The 21,733-nt window shown below is 33.3% G+C and overlaps 1 protein-coding gene across 1 annotated transcript; it reads right to left on the bottom strand.

Annotated features, from left to right (window-relative positions):
- Positions 1-6,228: 6,228 nt before the first annotated feature.
- LOC128155544 (cholesterol 7-desaturase nvd-like) lies at positions 6,229-21,112 on the bottom strand. Its single transcript, XM_052817309.1, has 6 exons — positions 20,344-21,112; positions 14,058-14,246; positions 11,426-11,604; positions 10,080-10,325; positions 7,252-7,425; positions 6,229-7,007 (listed from the first exon to the last, which is right to left on the bottom strand). The coding sequence occupies exons 1-6, from the start codon at positions 20,777-20,779 to the stop codon at positions 6,840-6,842; spliced, it is 1,392 nt and encodes a 463-aa protein (XP_052673269.1). The 5' UTR covers positions 20,780-21,112; the 3' UTR covers positions 6,229-6,839.
- Positions 21,113-21,733: the final 621 nt, after the last annotated feature.

Genomic DNA, 21,733 nt, shown 5'->3' with positions numbered 1-21,733 from the left:
AAATAGGATGGGGAGGGGATGGCTTGGGAGTGAAAAAAAAAACCATGCATCGACACAAAATAACACCTGTTGATGTTTTAAACCTCATGGAAAACCATCCCCTGTTGTGGGTTGAAACGCCCCAATACCCAAGGGGAATTCAGGATATATTTTGCTTCAAACATGCTACAACATACTGTAATGATATTTCAACTCTCTGGAAAAACCCATTTCATCAAAGTGTTGCAATTCTGAATTGAAAGATATATTATCCATCACTTGATACTATTTAATCAGGGCCATTAATCTTAAAGATTGCAAAATAGCTCCCCACGTGAACATACTTTACACAGATCCATAGTTCCATGATATTCCAAAGTCAATGACTTTTATTCAACCTAAAATCTCTAGCTATAAACCGTGAAGAGGGGTTTACTGCACTCCAAACCTAAAGTGGGTAAAACTAGTTGAATATTTGTTGAGTTTACGGATTTTCCAGATTTTGAAATGCTACATGATTTATATACGCAACCAATTGAATCCACAATTGTTTATTTTTATAATTTTCACGATACAAAGACTATATATATATATATATATAAATATAATATATATATATATATATATATATATATATATATATATATATATATATATATATATATATATATATATATATATATATATATATATATATATATATATATATATATATATAGTTTATCAGCAAACATTTTGCAGTATATCAGGAAATTTTTGCCAACTTGCGATTTTCTTCTTTTTTTCCTTTGCAACATATTTAATGCGTTTATTCCGGATACAGTTGAATTGCAGGTTTATGTTATGGGTTTCGTTAAATTAAAAATCACAAAGCGTCTTCAGCTGATGGCGTTTCTTTAATTTGATACTCAAAATTATGACATTTATAATGGAAAGAAATGACTTCAATGTACTGTATTCGTTCACAGAAATCGCACTCTAACAAGGTCGCACATGGAAAATGGAAACGGAGTTTTCGGTGTTATAAGATAGCAATTAATGCAACACATCCATTAAGCATGTTGTATATCTACTTTGCTGGAAATTGGACCATGGATATTCGAATTAATTGAAGAGCTTGTAATTAAATAATGGATAATTTACACATGTTCATTAGTTAAGAGAATTATAGAGTAAACACACCTGCAGCAGCTTTGAATGAAAAAAAAATTGTTTTGTAAGAGTTGCCGTACGGGAGAAAAAATACTACCATCATTGTTTCCAACTGAGGTATACTTTAATAACAGATGTTTGTAAACGCAATGTATTCTAAATGGTGTGAATTTCAATAAATTCAAATTTTGTTTTTAAAGGAGATGGGTCAATAAGGCGTGTAAAATGTCCATATGAGGAATGAATAGATACTGCAAAATTAAAATATCATTAAATCTGATACTTTTTAAAAAAAATTAGAAACAATGTATATTTAACATAACATCGGTTTGTAATCCTTAAATATTTTAATACTTGCAATATTTTGATTTAAACTGGCGTATGCGTGTGAAAACCTCCAAATGGTGTAATTTTTATACCTGCAATGCCTTTTCTTTCATAGAGTGGGCCTGAGCTCCATATTTTTGTCATAGTCTAAATGCGGTTTAATGGAATTTATACCGATTTTAATCAACAAAAAAGTGGAGAGATGACCCACTATTCTTTAAAAATGTCATTTTGTAACCCAACAATTGAACATTTTAGAAAAATAATACAAGTCCGTAAATTCGTTGCCAAAGTCTCATATAGCATTTAAACAACGCACTTCGTTGAGAATGAAATGGCTCAGTGGTTAGAGCACCAGACAATAGGTAACTTTATAGAGCTTGGGTTTTTACGTTGTGGGTTCGTACCCCCAAAACTTAAGGATTTATGATTTTTTGAAATATTTCGAACTAAATATAGTTAGAAATTACCCTTATGTAAACTTGTATTATAACATATTAAATATATTTAATTGAAAAAAATGTTAAATTCGAAATTGAATTTTACGACTAAACCAAATGGGCAGTTGTGCCATCTTACATATTGATGTTTTTAGGCCCTCTGAGAGAGAGAGAGAGAGAGAGAGAGAGAGAGAGAGAGAGAGAGAGAGAGAGAGAGAGAGAGAGAGAGAGAGAGAGAGAGAGAGAGAGAGAGAGAGAGAGAGAGAATCATTATTTAACTTTTGTGATAACTCTTAAATTACATGTAGATGACGCATGTTAGAAATGTAAAGTGGCACATTTCTTCCCCCTACATGTAAGATAAATTATGTCTACATGCAAGATAATTATCCACATGCAAGATAATTATATCTACATGCACGTTAATTATTACAAATCTTTAAAGAGAACCTGATTTTTATATGGGTAAAATCACTTACTTACGCCCGTATCTGACATCATAGATGCAACATAACTATGAAAACATGCAACTTTTTATGCTGACATGCGACTTATTTATGAAAACATGCAAGGTATTCATGTTAACATGCAAGAAAGTTGCGTTAAGGAAGGAGTCTTTTCATTATCAAACATACTTCTTATAATAAGAAATGCATGAAATTTTGACACAGTTAAACGGATCATATTACTTAATGATTCTATCAGTTTAATTAAATTTGACCTTTTTGTTTTCGGATAAAGGTCAGTTCAAGGTCACTACCTTTTTCCTCAACGTAAAGAGTGATAAAAATAAGTGTAGCTCTTTATAGTTCTGTAGACATTTGTTTAAGATTTGAAGATTCAAATCTTCAATGAAATCATAGACCATGAGAGTGTCTATCAGCTTATACTACTAAATTGGAACAAATATTTATACTAAAATTGATATTGCTTAGCCCGCATTTCCTCTAATTTTCTTAAATTTTGAAGAAATTTTGATTATTTTTTTATGCTTCCAATAATAAAATATTTCCAATTTTTATGTATTATGAAGACTTTATATAAAGATATAAATTGACAGAAAAGCTAATATATTGACCGTTTCATAAGAGAGAAAAACTGATTTTAGTGATTTTTTCACAAAAATCAATGTATAGAATAGGCGCTTTAAAAAGCTTATAAAAATGTTATTTGATAGGCAAATCATATTTTAAAAACATATTCTGAAACCCAAGTATCATATTATTAGTTCACATTATTAAAAAAATCCAACATTATTGTTATTGTTTTTAAAATGCTAAAACAGACTCATTATATATATATATATAATCTGCAGCAATTCTGAATTGCGCAACATGTGATATTTTCCTACGCCAATATTACGCCAAAAATATAGTCCTTGTTCCATTCTAAACATTGATTACATTTTTCTATGCCAAGTTGTACCATAGTAAAAAAGAAATAAAAATATACTATTTTAATTTCCTTTCATCTTGATTTAATGAACAATTAATCGAATTTACGTTTGACAAGTTGAAAACCAGAAAAGACTCCTTCCTTAACATGCAGGATAATTATAGTGTCATGCAACTTATTTACTTGTATGTCAACATGCGAGATAATTATATGTTTTTATGAATGTTATTTATAACAATTTACATGCGAAATAGCTTGTATGTCGACACAAACATCTTACATGGTATCATTATTAACTCGCATGTTGACATAAATAAGTCGCATGTCGACATAATTAACTCGTATGTCAACATTGTCACCCATATAAAAATCCGATTCTCTAAAAAGATTTGTAACTTGCATGCCAATATTATCTTGCATGTAGACATAATTATCTTGTATGTTGACACAATTACCTTGCCTTTATTGTTGACATAATTTATCTTGCTTTTAGGGGACAGAAATATGAAATTGGCCTTTGATATCATTTTTAGTACCGTATATCATATATTAGAGGTATGTTGTATATATTTGATAACTGTTAGAAGTTCACAGAATTACTGCAAAGGCCATGTATGAGATAATGATACATGTATTATGTTAGATGAGTTATATGATTGATTGCATGAAAAATAACCAACCCAGTAGCTAAAACATATATCTGAGTAAATGTATGTGGAAGACATTGATATATGTTGATTCTAAGGAAACCCCATTACTTTATCTGATAAAAGGGCTGAGTGGAGACCTATTTTAAACTTCTCAAAGCATATCTTTAAATTGTTGCGTCGCAAACAATACATTGGATTGGGGAAATTGTTGTTTAATAAATAACAAATGGTTTTATATTTTATGCGATTTTACTGACTTTAAAGTCGAATTGGTTTATATTTTAAGATGTCTTCTGACTCACACCTATAGTTGGTATTTTTTTTTAAGGTTAAAAACAAATGCATGTGTACGTGCTACTTTACACGTTAGCGACCTAATATAAAAAGGCATACTCTAAAACCTAACCTGGCCTGATTGACATGGGCTGGCTACACGCTAGTATATTGTATTTGCGCTTATATACATGTATATCTGTAAGGAAGTTGCTAGTTTATCGCTATCAGCATCACTAACGTATACGTTATTAAATATGCAATTTACTCTATTTTAAAGTCTTTTGTAATAAGGACATTTATATTGCTGAATCCATTTTGGTAACATTGCATTATGCAACCAAAGGTAAATAATGTAATAGATTTCGAAACATTTCTTTTTTTTTTTTAGTGATGAATGTTTTTCAATTGTATTAAACATTATACATGTAATTTTTGAAAAAATATTTCAAAAATAATTCTTTTGATACCGAACAAATACTATACGTATTCTTTAAAGGTGCATGACCACGATATTAACAAAAAGCTTGATTATGTACGCATAACAAAGTACATTCACATTTCGATTAGTCATTACAATTAAATTATATAAGTTGGCATTTTAACCATGGAAAAATAACAGGTAAAATTCAATTTTATAGCTCAAATCGTAACCATGTCCCTATACATTGATTTTCTGTCATTGTACAGGAACCAATTAATATTCTGTCATTGGATCTCACTCAAAACCATTCAACATATATAAACTACACATGTATATTAACTTTTCAGAGATGACAGTTGAACTGTGCAAAACGGTCTACAAGAGCAAGGAAAGGCTCGAAAACTGTTCGTATCATTTCATGCTCTTCTTTAATTTTACCCCCTGTACATTTCACCTAATGTTTGCAAATCTGTGACTCTCAATTTTCTGTGAAAACACTTAGCCTATTCATGCGCCAAGAGCACAAATATAAATGTCATAACGCGTTTTAAATATATTTATTATTGTATAAATAAATGATTCATTCAAACTTATATAACCAATTTAATATGTACTTTTAAAAAATAATCATTTAATCATATCTACTCTTTAATGAAAAAAACCCACAAAGTTTCTGGCAGTATATTTTAAGTCACGGAACCGAACTAAATATAATATGTTAATATGAGCCATATGGCTTTTCCATGTATGTTTCATTTCCCGGACTAAGAGCGTATATAATGGCTTTACAACGACAATACACAATACCTCATACAAATAAACATCAATATGAATATAAATATTCAATGCTTATTTTTGGATGTCGATCCTATAACACACCATTCAAGGCTATGCAGACAAACTATCATATTGCGCTAACGCGCGGTATTCAATTTAATTGTATGCACAGCCTCGGAGTGTTATAGAATCGACGACATCCAAAAATAAGCTTTCAGTGCTTAAATAGATTTGCTTTTCAAAGACGCCCCGAGAGATATAAACTCTCTAATCAATAGATCTAACAATCTATATACATGTATCTATACGTTACTATAATTCATTACAGAAAAGAATCTTTATCTAATATTTTCATTACTTACATGCATTTTTTCATAATAAATAAAGTATGATTGATTTGTTTAAGAGTTTACAATTATCATAAGCTTTAAAATTTGATATTTCATACCATAACTGAAATGAACTAATATTTGCATCTTACAAAATTGCTTCCACTGTTATTTAAAATAACAAACTACCTATGGATTTTAGCCTTACGACACCCCATTTCAGATCATTTATCAGACCTCCATAGTAAGAATATTTATAAGAGGACTAATTGTAAACTATCATTTAACACACTCACAGACAGCCCTTGTGTTTTGATGCAATAGTAAAGCAGGCGCATCGACATACAAATCACGTGACTTGTAAACGCCATTGTTTATAGATCACCAAGACGCCATTTTACAAATTTAAAACAAGAACGGAATACATTTATAGGTGTGACAGTGTAATTTAATCAGGATTGTAAAAAACGGAAGGAAACCAGTTTGTAGTTGTGAAATTTAATCAAGATGTAGAAACAGATGAAGCAGACGTACATGCACACAATAAATACATATAATAAATAATTGAATTTCATCTATCTTTCATAACAACTATCATCTTGCTTATACCCACTGATACAAAACTTTTCAATTAAGAAAAAATCTTCAATACAAATTCGAACATAACTGAAAAACAAAACAGAGTGTTAAAGAGGAATGTTCGTCATCTCCTCTGTGCCAATACAAGCTGGACATCACATTCATCTATTGACAATCACCTGTTGTCCTTTCGTTGTTTTTTTTAAATTACATGCATACATAAGTTCAGCACATTTAGTACATCCCACCCAAATGTGGCCCTGATTTTGACCTACCTCTTGAGTGACTATTTCTAGAATTTTCTTGAATTTCTAGAACTAGTACTACATAAGCATACAGCCGCTAAACAGTCATTACATAATTAATGTAAGGTTGGCAACTTGCAAATTTGAAATAACGATACTTATTACTATACTAGTATTCGATCAATTAAAAAACAAATACTGTTTCATAGCTTTAGAAAGTTCCAAGTGCCTTAAGGGAGATAACTCTATTTAGTTACGTAGTATCGGAATCACCATTCCATTGTGTCTTTCTGAAACTTTAACCGAGGACTGTTTTCCGAGTAGAACTGAGAGTACCATCTTCTGTGCTTTGCAACTAAAGAATCTTCTTTAGATTTGACAAACATTGGTTTCCGTTCATATCGTTTGTTGTTCCAAATCATTATGTCTCGCTCGACCTGCAAGTACAAAATCATTTACGTTACGGTATCGTATTAAAGTATATTGTTCTTAAAAAATCATAGCCTAGGTTGGATTGAAATGGCAAAAAAAAAATATATTTTACAAAGAATTTATCTTTGAAAATACAGTCTCTGTAGTTGAACTTAAAATAAACAATACATTGGTAAATATAAAAAAAACCCAGGACATTTACAATCTCTTGGGGAAAAAATAGTATGTCCATCAAACTGGAATGAATACCTGGATAGCCTCGCCCAGCATAAGGAAATTGGCCACCACGGTGGGGCTGTACCGTTGTATGTAGATGTTATGCACTAGTTTCTGTAGCAAGGGCTCTGATGGAGTAATGTGATGCAGGAAGGCTCCGTTACCGAGCGGGGACTGGAATGTCAGATATACTATCCCTGGACCGATCTAAAATGTAAGTAAATAAAGATTGATCTACATCTACAACAATCTACATAATAAGTATATCAAATTACTCTATCTTTATAGGTCGATGTACCTAATATATATATTCATGTGCAAAGTATTAAAATAATTCTATCTCTAGACAATGCTACAGAATTCGAACTATAATAAAATTACTGTACCCAAGGTCGATCTATAGAATTTTGATATAAAAACACTCCAAAATAATTCTGATTAACAAAAGTCATCAAACTACAGCAAAACCGTCTTTCCATCTAAGAAGTGGAGGCTTATGTAGTAACACCTCAAATCGCAGGCATGTTGACGTTATAATTGATATGTCTTCGATTGTTCGACTATCAGACAGCTTCTCGTAGTGGTTGATGTCATCTGTTCTCCAACATCCACTTAAACTGTTTACGTCATCGCCAATGCTTACATAGGACCGATAACCGTCTGTTAGTGAATTTGTATTTTAAAAAACCAGCCTGGCAAATTCTTTCCCTGATCAAGATGACGTCACGCCGATAGTAATCAATGGAGTATCTACTGACCCTGAAATTACTGTGGAATTGCAAAATTTGACTTAATGTTTCAAAAGAATGGGAAACGAAAAACTATTATCGTTATCATAAAAATCGAACTAGGACATGTCCTGAATTACAATGGCTTTTAACCACACACCAGGTATATTCATCGAATCATGACTGAATTACGTGAATTTGTTACATCAAACAGTTCAGAAATGGGGGTTTTTGCGACGATATGTTAATTTCTGTACAGAATAAAAACATTTATTTAATTCATAAAAAAATTCATTGCCGAAAACGTTTCAATTCTGTATACAATAACAAAGTAAATATTTATTTTCTAAACGCATCTGTTTTGAAAATGTTCTTAATTTTACGTCTCCGAATTAGTCATTTTAAGTTATCTATTTTTTTGGCACATAACATTTTCAGCTAGGCTACTACATATTTCTAGAATTCTCTTAGTTGAAAACTGCAGAGACGTGCTGAGAGTTTGGATCAATCGATATATATCAGCTGTCATTTGGAATGTCTTGAACCACACAGAATGTAAGAAGTTGTTGAAGATAAGAAATAGCTGCTTAATTTACAGTTACTTCAGTTAATCGTTAGAATCCATTAATCGCAACTTTCATTGCTATCAGCAGCAACATGAGTACATTTTACTTGTCATTTAGAAATTACTTTTTAGATCAATCTGGAAATTTCAATTTGTAATAAGATTTCTCAAGCCATGAAGTATTGTTTAAAGAAAAATATTCGCCTTCGTTTTATTTTCGTCCTATCGCCCTGTTGTCAGCAGGCGAATTTCAGACTGAGCGAATTCAAAACAATTTTTAAATTACTGTGGTCATTGGAGATTATCAATCATATACTGTGTCTGGGATTCTTCAAGACAAGGTGGAACCGTTTGCAAGTATAGGAAGGCGAAAAAGAAATCATGGGCCGAAAATAAATGTACGTCATATAGGGTCTTCTCGTAGAAATCTTTAAGATTTCGAATATTCATTGATCTTCTTTTAACTTTTTTCAAATCGAGCCTTTTTCTCCAGGAGTTTTAGATACTAGTTAAACAAATCTACAGATGACACCAAACACTACGAGTAGCTGTTTAAATACGAATGTAATTGAGAGATAACGAAATATTTTTTGAGTATCGTGAGGTGATAATATACAGTCAGGGTGATCAAATCCAATAAAGCCGTAAGGGCTTAATGATAGATTTGATCACACCCGACCGTATTTGATCAACTCTTAAAATTAAAAGAATGATTCCTTAATCCTTATATTCATATCATTTTCAGTATTTTAACGATTAAATATCAACATAAACACTGAACTGTATTGGACATTACAAAATCGATTCGTAGTGTTATCACAGACGATGACACTGGTACAACTAAATATTTTTCGCAGAAATTATTATTTTCTCCCATTTAAACAAGATCTTTGTTAGACAATGCAACTTTCTTAACAGGATATCATGCTCTAGATATTTAATAGTTCGACCAAAAAATGTTAATGTGCTTAAAAAAAGGGAGTATTACATAATTTCAGCTAGACGCAGTTATTTAAAGTATTTATAGTCTGTCCCAAGTCTTTGCTTCCATCAATTTTTGGTGATTTTTGATAAAAATACACATACCTGTGATAGAAGTACAGTTGAAATCAAAGAAAGGGAATATATCTAAGATATCTTCATTGAACAATTATCTTTTTTCACTCATTAAAGTTCACAGGAACGAAAACAAATTTCTTACGGAGATTTATAATGGGAAATGTTTACATCTTTTCTCCATTCGGAAGTACTCGGAATACCTCGCGCAATTTTTCAACGTTATCATCCGGGGTTATCAATGGCTGATGCAATGCAAAATCTCCGTAGACTTTCTATTTTGGGAGGGAGCGTTTCAAAACAGATAATCTGGACATTTTTCATATGAGTGGATGAACGTAGTTTGAGCACAAAGGTATTTACGATTATTGAAATATCCAGCAAAAAGTGGTGGAAGCAAAAACTCGGGACAGAGTATAGTCCTAATCAATCTCTCTCAGTTTATTCTTCAGGTATCTTGGATAATATTGGGGTATTTCTTTATCACGGAAACAAGTGCCCGGGGGACTCACCTGTCTAGCCTTGACCGTCATGTCTATTAGGTTCATTTCTTTTCCGAACAGATACAAGCAGTGGGTCAGTGTCATGGTCCCTATGTGTTCCTCTGGGGCGGGGTGGGGCTCCCAGCTCGCTGTCCAGGAGTGGGATCCAAACGACCACAGCTTGCTCCACATGTAGCGCAGGTCGATCCCTGACGTCATCAGTGGAGTGTGCACGCACTTCAGATGCTGCACGTCAGCGCCGTTCTCCGGGACCTCCTGTAAGAAGCGGAAATTTGGTAGTTTGGTTAAAACTTATTTAAAGCATGATAAAGTACGAATAAGGATTTTGGTAATTCAGATGTTGTCTGTTGATATTCAGATATTGTCTATTGATTCCGTAAAATTTTGAAAATGAATAAATAATCAGTTACAAATAAGTGTGATATAATTATAATTGTGAGAATTCGTTACCACTCAAGATGTGCAAGATTTAGTTTTAGTAGTATGTCATTTGAATGAAATATTTCGTTACAGAGAATAAAATCCCTTTACAACTCTATATAAGAGAAAGATTTCGTTATATCTCAGTATGAAACAACCTGTTTTACATTTTCATAAATGAGAATTATTTCGTTACATTACAATGTATACATTACGAGAAAGATTCTGTTGCGCAAGTGAACTATTATGTCATAACTCAATATAAGAAAAAGATTAAAAAATGGCCCGTTACATTCCGATATACACACAATTTGAAGAAAATTCCCTTGCATCACATGATCACAGTGCAATAAAGAAGTTTTATTACACCTCAGTTAGGGAAGAACACTGTAAGAACCATTTTAACAAGAGCTTGGACTTTAGATAGTTGTGTCAAAAAGCAATGTGACGTAGGCCTGTCTATTTCATTGTTGGCCACTCAGCCATGGCTCATTGAAATCAACATGATTTGTCTGGCTTTTGAGCTAAGACTACGCATTCGCTTATCGGTGCATATTTTACTTGAATTCAACGTCATTGACGCAGGAAATAGATAGCTACCTCCTACCGAAATCTCCAAGGTCTTGTTTTAATGGCTCTACATCTCAGTGAAACTTGGTATACTCAGTACATGTCTCATTTATGAGGAAGATTCCTTTTCATCTCAGAATATTGAACAGACTCCCTTAAATTTAATAAACGAGAAAGATAATTTTTAAATATCAACAAACCAGAAAGATTCCGCTACATATCATTCCATGAAAGATATTTCTCACACTTTGTGAGCGAATGAAGATTCTAATGATTTACGTTCACTTCTTGTTAAAGTGGGATGCTGGACATTAACAACCAAGTAATTAACTACTCAAATTTTTACACAATGCCTTGCCCCCTACCTCTATATGGCAATTAATGTAGTGCTCCGTCCGGCCGTTGTACACCCAGTCCCCTGACTGTATTTCCGGAATTACCGGAATCTGCCAGGTCGGCTCGGATCCTTCCGCGTGGTACCACAGGTAGATCCAGCCGTTCACTTCCGTCGACGTGTACGATTTGATCTTCGCAACATCTGGGACTGATAAAAATAAGTCGAAGAATCATAAGAAGGCGTTTAAAGTAAAGCACTCTGACACAGCATACTTATAAAATGACGCTTTTTCTAAAGTTAAGATATCTGTAAGTTTGAGTAGGGCGAGAAACCCAACGTTTTCGCAAATATTGCGTTATGGCATATTTTGCCCATTTGTATATTTTAACACAATTTTATAGAACACATATAAAGGTTGTCTAATTTCAAATTTGTTATGGCTATATGCCAGAGTTTTCCTGCGTTCATACTGATGCAACGGAAAATCGTGACTTTTCGTAGCGTTGTAAACGTAACGTCAAACTGACCGCGACTTCGAACTGTATAACGTAACTAACAGCATTGTGTATTCATTATCATAAACCATGACCATTTCATATAATTTGTTTTATGTTTTAAAGCAGTACAGAAATGATGATAAGAAGAATAAACCAAACAGGTACACCCCCGCATTTCTCTCTACCTACTAGTAAGCAATATTTTCAAATACAATGATAATCTTCAAAATGCAAGCAGCGAATATTGTATATGTGACTGCAAACTGAATTAAAAAATGACTTTGGACTTTCGGTAGGACGTAATTATCTGACTATTTCTTGCATCAAAACAAGTTAAAAATGACACTGGTTTCGAGTGAAATATAGATTGCATAGTCTTAGCTCAAAGGCCAAACAAATCTTGTTGATTTCAAAGAGCCTTAAAAAGACTACGTCACATTGCTGTTTGACAAAACTACCTAAAAATCCAAGCTCTTGTTGGAATGATTGAATTCCAATTGAATCTAATACTACACACCTGAGTACACATCTATATAACTCATGCATGCGCGGATCTAGAGGTGCCCCCCCCCCCCCCGATGATGAAAATTTATTAAATTTACATAGTAAAATTATCGCAAATATGCCTCGGACCCCCCCCCCCCCCCCCGCAAACACAATTATCTTTCGGACCCCCCTCCCTTGAAAAAATTTCTAGATCCGCGCATGTCATGTATTTTAATACAGTAACTGACCCCGTGTTTTATGCATATTCTGTAGATATGCCGCATTTTACTTGTCTATGAATATAGTAATACTAGTCTTTGTATATTAACTAATTTACATGACTTTTTTTGTAAATGTATATACAGAGTTTTATATGAATTTTATCTATGTGTATAATATTACAATTACATGTATTCATGTATATAATTATAAAGTATTTCTAACCTTTATCTGTGTATATTTAAATTTCCAGTGTCTTTGTCTGTGATAACACTACAAATCGATTTTGTAATGTATAGTTTATCACATTTCATCAATGACTATTTCAATATATAATCGTACAACTGCTGAAATGGCACAGTTTCTTTCAATATTGTCCTGAAATTCAAATGTTGTTTAAATCTAAAGAAAATAAACATATACAACCTTGAAAACATGTGTGTAAAAAGTACCAAGTTATGCACTTTTATTCTGTTTCTAAAAGGAAATAATGACTTCGAAAATCTGTTATATTCCTTAGATGCAGCCAAAACTGACAAAAAAATGACACATTTTCTCAAAATATGTCCACAGCTGTCGCCTACAACGATATCAATAGATTTTATGTGAAATTCCATAATAAAATTTTAATGTAAATTTCCTTGTAGGTAAGGGACGAAGTTCTTATTTAAAAAAGTACCGAAAATTGGTGTATTCTGCTCAGCCTCAAGAAAAAACAGGAAATTGCACTTTTATGACCCAGAAGTCACAATTACCCCCAAAGTCTAATAAGGAAATTATTAAAAGATTCTCAATTTTTAAATATTCTTGTGCAAATAAACGCTACAGTTAAATTTTTGTGATATATCTAAAAATCACTTTAAAACAGGACAAAATATGACTGAAACTATACCTTCTTCGTAACATATAGTCCAATAAATTTCATCAATGATGCAAATGACGTATTGTGACCGCGCAAGTGGGGTTTGCATAATTACATAATTATACGAAATAAAAATCGCATAAAATTGTCAATAAATTAATTTCTAATATAAAGAAAAGCTGAAAATTATATACATATAAGTAATAAGAAATCATTCTTTGAATATTATGAGGTGATAAAATACGATCAGGCGTGATCTTTCTAACATTAAGCCCTCGGCTTTTATTGGATTTGATCACATCGACCGTATTTGATCACCTTATGATAATGCTAAAAAAATTTCCATCTTCCTTAAACAGAGTTTTCTTTACCTTTGTCTATGTATAAAGTTTAAGTAACTTTTATTTATCAATAAAGTATTTCTGACCTTTTTCCATTTACAAGTACATGTTTATATAGTATTGTATAAATTATAGTTTTATTGACCTTTACCTATATATGTATACAAGGTATGACTGAATCTTACCTTTGTACAAGTATAAAGTATTTTTACCTTTATCAATTTAAAAGACATGTATAATTATAATGGTACCGACCTTTCTCTGAGTATGGAATCTTGGTGCATTTCCCATCACTTCCCCGGAACTGCCAGCCGTGGAATGGGCATTCGATACAGTCGCCCACAACTCGCCCGCCAACGGCAAGATTGGCGCCCATATGTGGGCAGTAGGTGTCAACGACATGCGCCTTTCCATCTTCCGCACGGAATACGGCCAAATTCAACCCTGTCAACAAAAACTTGGAAAATGCTTAATCTTATCTCGTATCAACATATAGATGTATGTGGAAGACTTCTTAAGCTTTTTTTGATTTGAAGACAGTGTGATCTTTTCTTAAGTGAATTTGTATAACACAAATATAGGAGAATCATATAGTCAAGAAACGGATGAGGATAGGATAATGACATTCAGACCTGGATATTTTCATACCAGACAAAATCGAATTTCGTACGACAATGAATTGTGTAATGATTTTTATCCCATTTCGCAGCATATTATCCTGTTTTATCCAGTTAGCACATTATTACTTTAACTTGAAAAAATGATATCAATCCAAATAGCTGAATACGTCTAAATTAAACGATATCTTAATTTATCATTTTCAAGGGAAAGAATTAAAATGATGCTATCCTCGAGTACATTTTCCCTATTTTTTGAATGAATCCATTATACCAATCTTCGTTCGTCATGCTCCAGATATATAGCATATGGTACTTTTTAATATTTTGAGATGGCCCCCACTAAAAACCAGAAGGTAGAATTTAGTATTTTTTACATATAAGGTAGGAAATGACATATGGTTAAAAATAAAGAGTTTTGGTATTGTAGTTTTTTCCTCAATCCCCCCCCCCCCCAATCGGCCTCCTTAAATGCAAAATTAAAGTTTTCTGTAAAAATGAAATACTGCTTAAAGAAAAATTAAACTTTCTTTCAACTGGAAATTGAGCCAAATTTCGGCCCTTGCGAAAACAAGTACCTATAATCACAAACACTTAATGCTAAATTATATGATGGATCTATTTGCCACTAAAGCACTGAGCGTGTACATCAATTGCAGCAATACCCTTACACGTAAGAAAATAAAATCACTAGCGCAATAAGATACACGTAAACACCATTTTAAGAAAAATATTTTGAGGAGGGGAGAGGGTAAAGGGGACCTTTCCCCAATTCGGAAAATCATTTTAAACAAAAAGTTTAAAACAAATGTTAAAGAAATTAAAGAGATAGATTTTGTTCATTTCTATAGTTCATGTTATACTGATATACCTGATTTAAGAGACAATATAATATCTAAAGACATCATTTTTTAAATCTCTCTCTCTCTCTCTCTCTCTCTCTCTCTCTCTCTCCTCATTACTTTCTTGGTACTTTCTACTCTTACTCAACAAAGTCATATATTCCAGGACAAGTTTCATTCCATTTCCGATTGCGCCGTTCAGATTTGATCTTATCCTTAATTACCAATAGTTCACCCTCCCATTCACATTAACCAAAGCTTACAACACGTGTGAACGAGTGGACATTTAAACTTTTTGCCCGAGTGACAACATATACGGCCGTTAACGAGGTCCTATGACATGTTCGGACTACTCTGTGGGTCTTTTTAAGTCCCACTTCTTAACTCCCCCTCTAAAGAACGCTTTTTAAAAACATGGTATTGAGCTGGCTGCGATTTACTCGATATCGATTACCGATTCACCAATAATGTGAGGGATATCATTTATTCATTCTATTACTGTTACGCTTGAAATAAATTAAAAACAACATATACTAGATTTATTGATTTGAGGGGGAAACAAACCCAAAAGGTGTATCGATTGGTCTTTCTCTGTCAAGAGTATCAATATCTGCGATTTTATTGATCTACTACTATTTTGAAATGAATTCTTGATCTGGTTAAATATACCGTTTTATTTGTAAAGTCACAACTTCATTTGTCACATACACAATAACCCAAAGCCGTGTGTACAAAGGGGTTGTACTTATTATACTCCATCCTATTACGGCAATTAAAAATACTCAGAATTTCGTGTATTGGTCACAATTGCGGAAAAGCTCTTTCAGATAGTCATTAAATTATGATAATAATGATAGAACATTCAAAAAATGAAAAACAAGATACCGGTATTTCGTAGAATATGTTATGAGTATATGTTAACACTAGATTGATTAATGCCAGACGTAAGTTGCATAGGATAAATGCACCGCTGAAAGTTGGTCAATTTATGCAAAACTTGAAATGTAAGTCATCGATATACAGTCGCATGTTAAATATTAACTGATTTTGTACAAACACATTACATACCCCCCCCCCCCCCCCCCGGAAAATTGCTATAATGACAGAATGGCGGAAAGAGGACTTCAATATTGCAAAAGGTCTTAATGATGACCAAATGATCTGATGGCTTCAATAAAAATGGATACTTTCAAACTGATCCGTCTTTTTTAACGAACACAACATCCACCCATCCATCCAAGAAAAAGACGGAAAAAATAACAGAAGTTGCTGAACGGTACTGGTACAGACGTATATCTCTTTAATGGGTTCATGCCAACAGACAGCATTGAATCTTTAGATGGATTGATCAAAGTAACCAATGGTTACTATAAAATATTTTGACAAAAATAAGTAAAGTTTGTCAGGACTCATTGTGAAGTTAAATAGACATAGCTCTAATCATGCATTTACCCAGCAGTGTTGTGTACATAGAATTGCCATGTTTTACACCAATAAAATTGTTCAAAAGGCAACGCGGATTTACGTAAATTTCTTTAAACACTTCCCTTAGTATTTCTTTTCCAAATTTCTCATTTGTACGTTCATCGAAGAGGAACCTAAAACTAGTCTCTTTTTGTGAACTTTACGTAACTAACTTTCACCGATTAATCAAGTTTTTCTGAGAGAGCAACCAACCATAAATATAAATGACTACTCGCACTGAGTAAAATATACAATTCAATTTTGCAATTAGAATGACCAAGATTGGTTCAATTGTTTGTACTAGGGAATTGCATAATCATACTGAAAATCTTTCAACCGCGATTTTTAAAGGTGAAAATCGAAATTGTATAAGAAATCTACTACATCTGTGACTAAGAAAAATGTTGATTGTATCCAAGTAAACAGGCACCCTTATGGACCTTAATACAACAGTGCGAACATTTACATGTACATACAAGATATATCGGTCATTTGGACCAGCAAAATATTACCAGGGGAGTATGAATATTTGATAATGGATGCCAACTAGATTAGCAAGGAACACGTTCTATTGCTCAAAAGATATAAAAATAATTGTTTTGTTATTTACGGATACGGGATGTTTTCGGGTGTTGTAATCAATCTAGAACGCATATTTTTAGGATTTAAAACATCTTTTCATTACAGTTAATTGAATCATTAATTAAGAAAAAAAAACACCAAAAAACAGAACGTTCATAATGAGAATAAAACCATAGTGTATAAAAACCGTCTTTTTATTGAAGTGTTAATAAAAAAAATTACATTCGCAGCGTATGCTTTTACAGGTTTGGCTTCGGAATTGTAGGATGAATCCAACTTAGCTGTAACAGCTAGCAAAGCATTTATCTCTAGCTAAAACTATGATCGGATCGATGGGTTTAATAAATCAGACACAATCATCTACATTTAGTTGAAACAATATGAGTGCGGTTTAAAAAAAAACCCAACTTTTCCTTTACGTTTTGAGGAACAACTGAGCTGAAATTCCGAGTTACTTTGGTACATTTTGTCAGCCTTAGTTGCAGGCTGTTTTTTTTTTCATTTCAACTGATCGCCATCAGTTGTTGATGGTAGAAGTTACGTATGAATTATTAATCTGCTTCGGGGATCAAGGAAACAACAGTTGCAAAACAAACTCACCACACCCGGAGTCTAAGGTGAACAAGTGTCTGCTAACGAGTTGTTGTATCGATTTGTGTTTTATCCCTGTAAAGCGTGTTATGAAGTAGAATGGACCGACAGCATTGCTTAACCCTGGGAGTCATTTATGGCCAACAGTAGTTTTCAAGTACTACAACAAATAATAATCAACTCGAAGTCCTTGAGAACGGCATATTCCTGCTATCTCCTTCCTCGTTGTGTGTTATCACTTGTAAAAATTGATCTTTTGCGAAATCACGAAATTTATGACGCAATAAAACAAATGAAATGTCATTCCTTGCTTAATTAATGTTAAGTTGTTGAACGGTTGGGTTGATGCTGTATTGTTTAATTGTAGTCTTAAGCGTTCGACGAGGTTTGATTCAACAATGGCTAATGCCTAATCAGCAAGCTATTGAAACACTCTCACGAATCGAATTAACACCATTCTAGCTTATAGTTTGTTTCAAAGACCAAATCGGTTACTGATGAGAGTAGAATCACTCTCATGGTCGGGTTCTACTTCTGTAGGGCAGAGCATCGATCTGGAAGGTTGAAGGGCAAGGTGTTGGAAGGCATGGTATTGTTTTCAAATGGTTGAAAGATGAGATATTGAATGACCGGTTGTAAGGCAAAATATCGAACTGAAAAGCTGCACGTCCAGATATCAATCCAGAAGATTGTACATGACAAAATATCAAACTGGAAGATTGTATGACGAGATATCGAACTGAAATTAAGGGCAACGGGTCAAGATATTCAATTAAGGCCAGACGACACGTTCGTCGAAAAATGATAATTTTTCAAATTTTCAACGGCCTGATAATAAACCAAATAAAATCATTATTGTTTATTATCATCTTAAGTGATTAAATTCTTTAAAAAAAAATATATATAGATATGCCAAAAAACTTAGAATCAGCAAGTCAAGTGTATTTTCAATAAGATCATATAGGAAATTGCATACTCTAGTATCTTGCACAAATGCAAGAAAGCTTGTCAAAGTAAAAGTAAATCAATGAAAAAAGTGATATAAAATTGAGGAACGTATCGTCTGACCTTAAAGTGATAGGTAATATAAACGTAAAATATCAAACTGAAAAAGACAAGCTGGAAAGATGTAGAAGGAAGGAGAAAATAGAACCAAGGACCGGAGACCAGCGATTCCCGAATGATCGTTTGTGATCGCAACTTAATAATAGCAAAAGATGTAATACTAGTAAATGCATTGTTTTGTTCCGTATATTTTGATCTTTCAATAATTAACCATGTCTAAATCATCAACAAGAATATATACAATGTCAGTCACGTACCTATTAAACGTTGGTTTCAAAGATTTCGTTATGAAACTTAATTAGAACAATTTGGCGGGGAAAAGGAAATTATCTTTAAAAAATCCACATGATAGTTTTTCAAACAACGAATTGACAAAAATAAGGACCCTAACCCTCGTCTTTCCTCTACTTTATCCTTGATTATGAAAGCAGTACTTATGAAAGCAATCAAGTAGTTTAATTAGTTATTTAACATGCATAAAATACTCAGTCATTCTCATAATGTATATGTACTAGACGCATTTATATTATTTTCCTGCTCGTGTATCATACTTAATTATATGTTGAATGAGAAATTGATTTTTTTTTAACAAACTTAAAAAAGAAAAATACTTTATGCAAGATGAAACCCACAATTAAATGTCCCCGCAAAAATGATCAACATCTGGAATATTCTGTATTCTGTGGAGGGTCGGGTTTACCGCATACATACTAGAAATGACTTGATCCATGGAGTCGGGTATAATGGTAATATAAACGCTAACATCGGCTGGAATTGTGTAAAACGATATCAACAAATAGCGTATATATTCAAATCTGGGAGGTGTTAATTTCTAGCTGTTAAACTGTCATCAATTTATATCTGAATTCGGTAAATTTCGCGCAAAATGAAATATATCATCCCCATACTTTACAGGGTCGATAAATTTCTCGAATACACCCCATTATAAAACTCATTATAACGTTCTTCAAACAGGGAAATTCAAAATTTAGTAATGTTTGTTCCGCTCTAAGAAGGAAGAAAAATCTCATTGGAACGAGACGAAATAATTAATGAACGTTGTACATGTATTTGAAGTAAATTCAAGTAAAGTTTATTGAGGTAAATAAATTTTAATTCAATATGATAATATATCTATGGAGGCTCTAAGGCCCGAGTTTTTCGATGCCCTATATACTAGTTTAATGTCATCAGTCAATATAACATACCACCGTGCACTTGTTAATAAACTCTTATCTTTAAACAGGTAAATCATATAGTGACACTCAGTTTTGACACGAGCATATGATCAGCAAAGATCTTAGGTTGTTTAAAAATGCCAAAACACTGTGGTAACTTAATGATTGTAATATGTAGCATTGTAACGTTGTAATTCCTTACCTAAGGCAGTAATGTTTAATACATTTCCAGTCTGGAGTTTGAACCCCTCCATAAGCCCAAACCAGCCGTTGGGGTAGACTGGGGGTATGTCCCCCACAATCCTTTGTTTCCTCACTCTGTTGACCGTGTCCTTAATATTTCCCTCTGAAGCATACCCAATGTCACCTAGGTACCTAATCCTATTCAACGGCACGAAGAAAATACGGTACAGTTTGTACAGGACGTAAACAATGACCAAGTAGACTGCGTAAATGTACACAGATGAGAAATCCGTCAGGACAGTGAGGACTGGGTGGTCCCTCAGCGAGACCCACCACCAGCGCCCTGTCTCGTACAAGGGCACGTTCAACACCTTCTGTGAAACGGTTGCAGAAACGGCGAGAATCAATAGACAAATTATCACTCCCAATGAACTCCACTTGTGTAATTCTCCCATTCTTTGCTTCTTTCGCCAGGTGAAAGTTATTGACAGTTATATACGGCTTGATTTATCGAATGTCCTCGACTGCACTCTCTCTCTCTTTCATTGAGCTGCCACCATTTCCGCCAACTTTAGACTGAACATGATTATATAGCTCGGAGTCAATAGAAAATCACGCCCCATCACTCGATTTGGGGAAAAAAATTTAAATGCACAAGCGCGAGAAAAAAGATCGCTTCAATAGTGCCAGAGTGGCATAGTAAGTTCCCGAATTTGGGAATTTAATGGGAAAGTTAAATCGACACAGCAAACATCGAGCTATGATTATTCAAAATGTAGTGCAATATTACGTCGATATAAATGTTGAGGTCTTGCATCAAATCACGTATTGTGTTCATACAGTGGATTATAGGCTTGGACATGCATGGATAGCTTTCCATGTAGTACGCGTGACGTCACAATCAAAGTTTTAAATTCAAGGTTATGTAATGTTCACTCGTGTCTTGCGGTATGTTATCGGTATTTTGATAAATTGTTTATCACGAATATTTGAGGACTATTAATAAAATCGTAAAATTAGACAATAGCAAATTGAGATGTGGAAGCAAATAATATAATTATGTGCATGTGTATCACTCAGCATTAATCACATATTTGATTATATGCGGGGTTATCTTCAATATTTGTCAAGATACATCCGCACACTAATTTTAACCCTAGCACTCAAGGTGTAGATCAAGAGCTGTCTAGAACAATTTTAACAAGACCTTGGACTTTCAGTAGGATGTAACGATCTATTTCTTGCGCCAAAACAAGTTAGAATGACGCTTATACACTGATTGCGTAGTCATCGCTCAAAAGCCAGACAAATCCTGTTGATTTCAAAGAGCAATGGCTGAGCGGCCAGCAATGAAATAGACATGCCTACGTCACATTGCCGTTTGACTCAACTACCAAAAGTCCAAGCTC

The sequence above is a fragment of the Crassostrea angulata genome, chromosome 7 (genome assembly GCF_025612915.1).
Source record: "Crassostrea angulata isolate pt1a10 chromosome 7, ASM2561291v2, whole genome shotgun sequence".
In the NCBI taxonomy this organism is placed as follows: domain Eukaryota; kingdom Metazoa; phylum Mollusca; class Bivalvia; order Ostreida; family Ostreidae; genus Magallana; species Magallana angulata.
This window is presented reverse-complemented; position numbering and strand designations above follow the sequence as displayed.

Excerpts from the sequence above, each read along its gene's own strand:
- LOC128155544 (XM_052817309.1), bottom strand. The coding sequence starts at position 20,779 with ATGGGAGAATTACACAAGTGGAGTTCATTGGGAGTGATAATTTGTCTA. Across the intron at positions 7,426-10,079 it reads TGACGGTCAAGGCTAGACAG|ATCGGTCCAGGGATAGTATA; the intron begins GTGAGTCCCCCG and ends CTTACATTTTAG. Across the intron at positions 7,008-7,251 it reads TGCTGGGCGAGGCTATCCAG|GTCGAGCGAGACATAATGAT; the intron begins GTATTCATTCCA and ends TTGTACTTGCAG.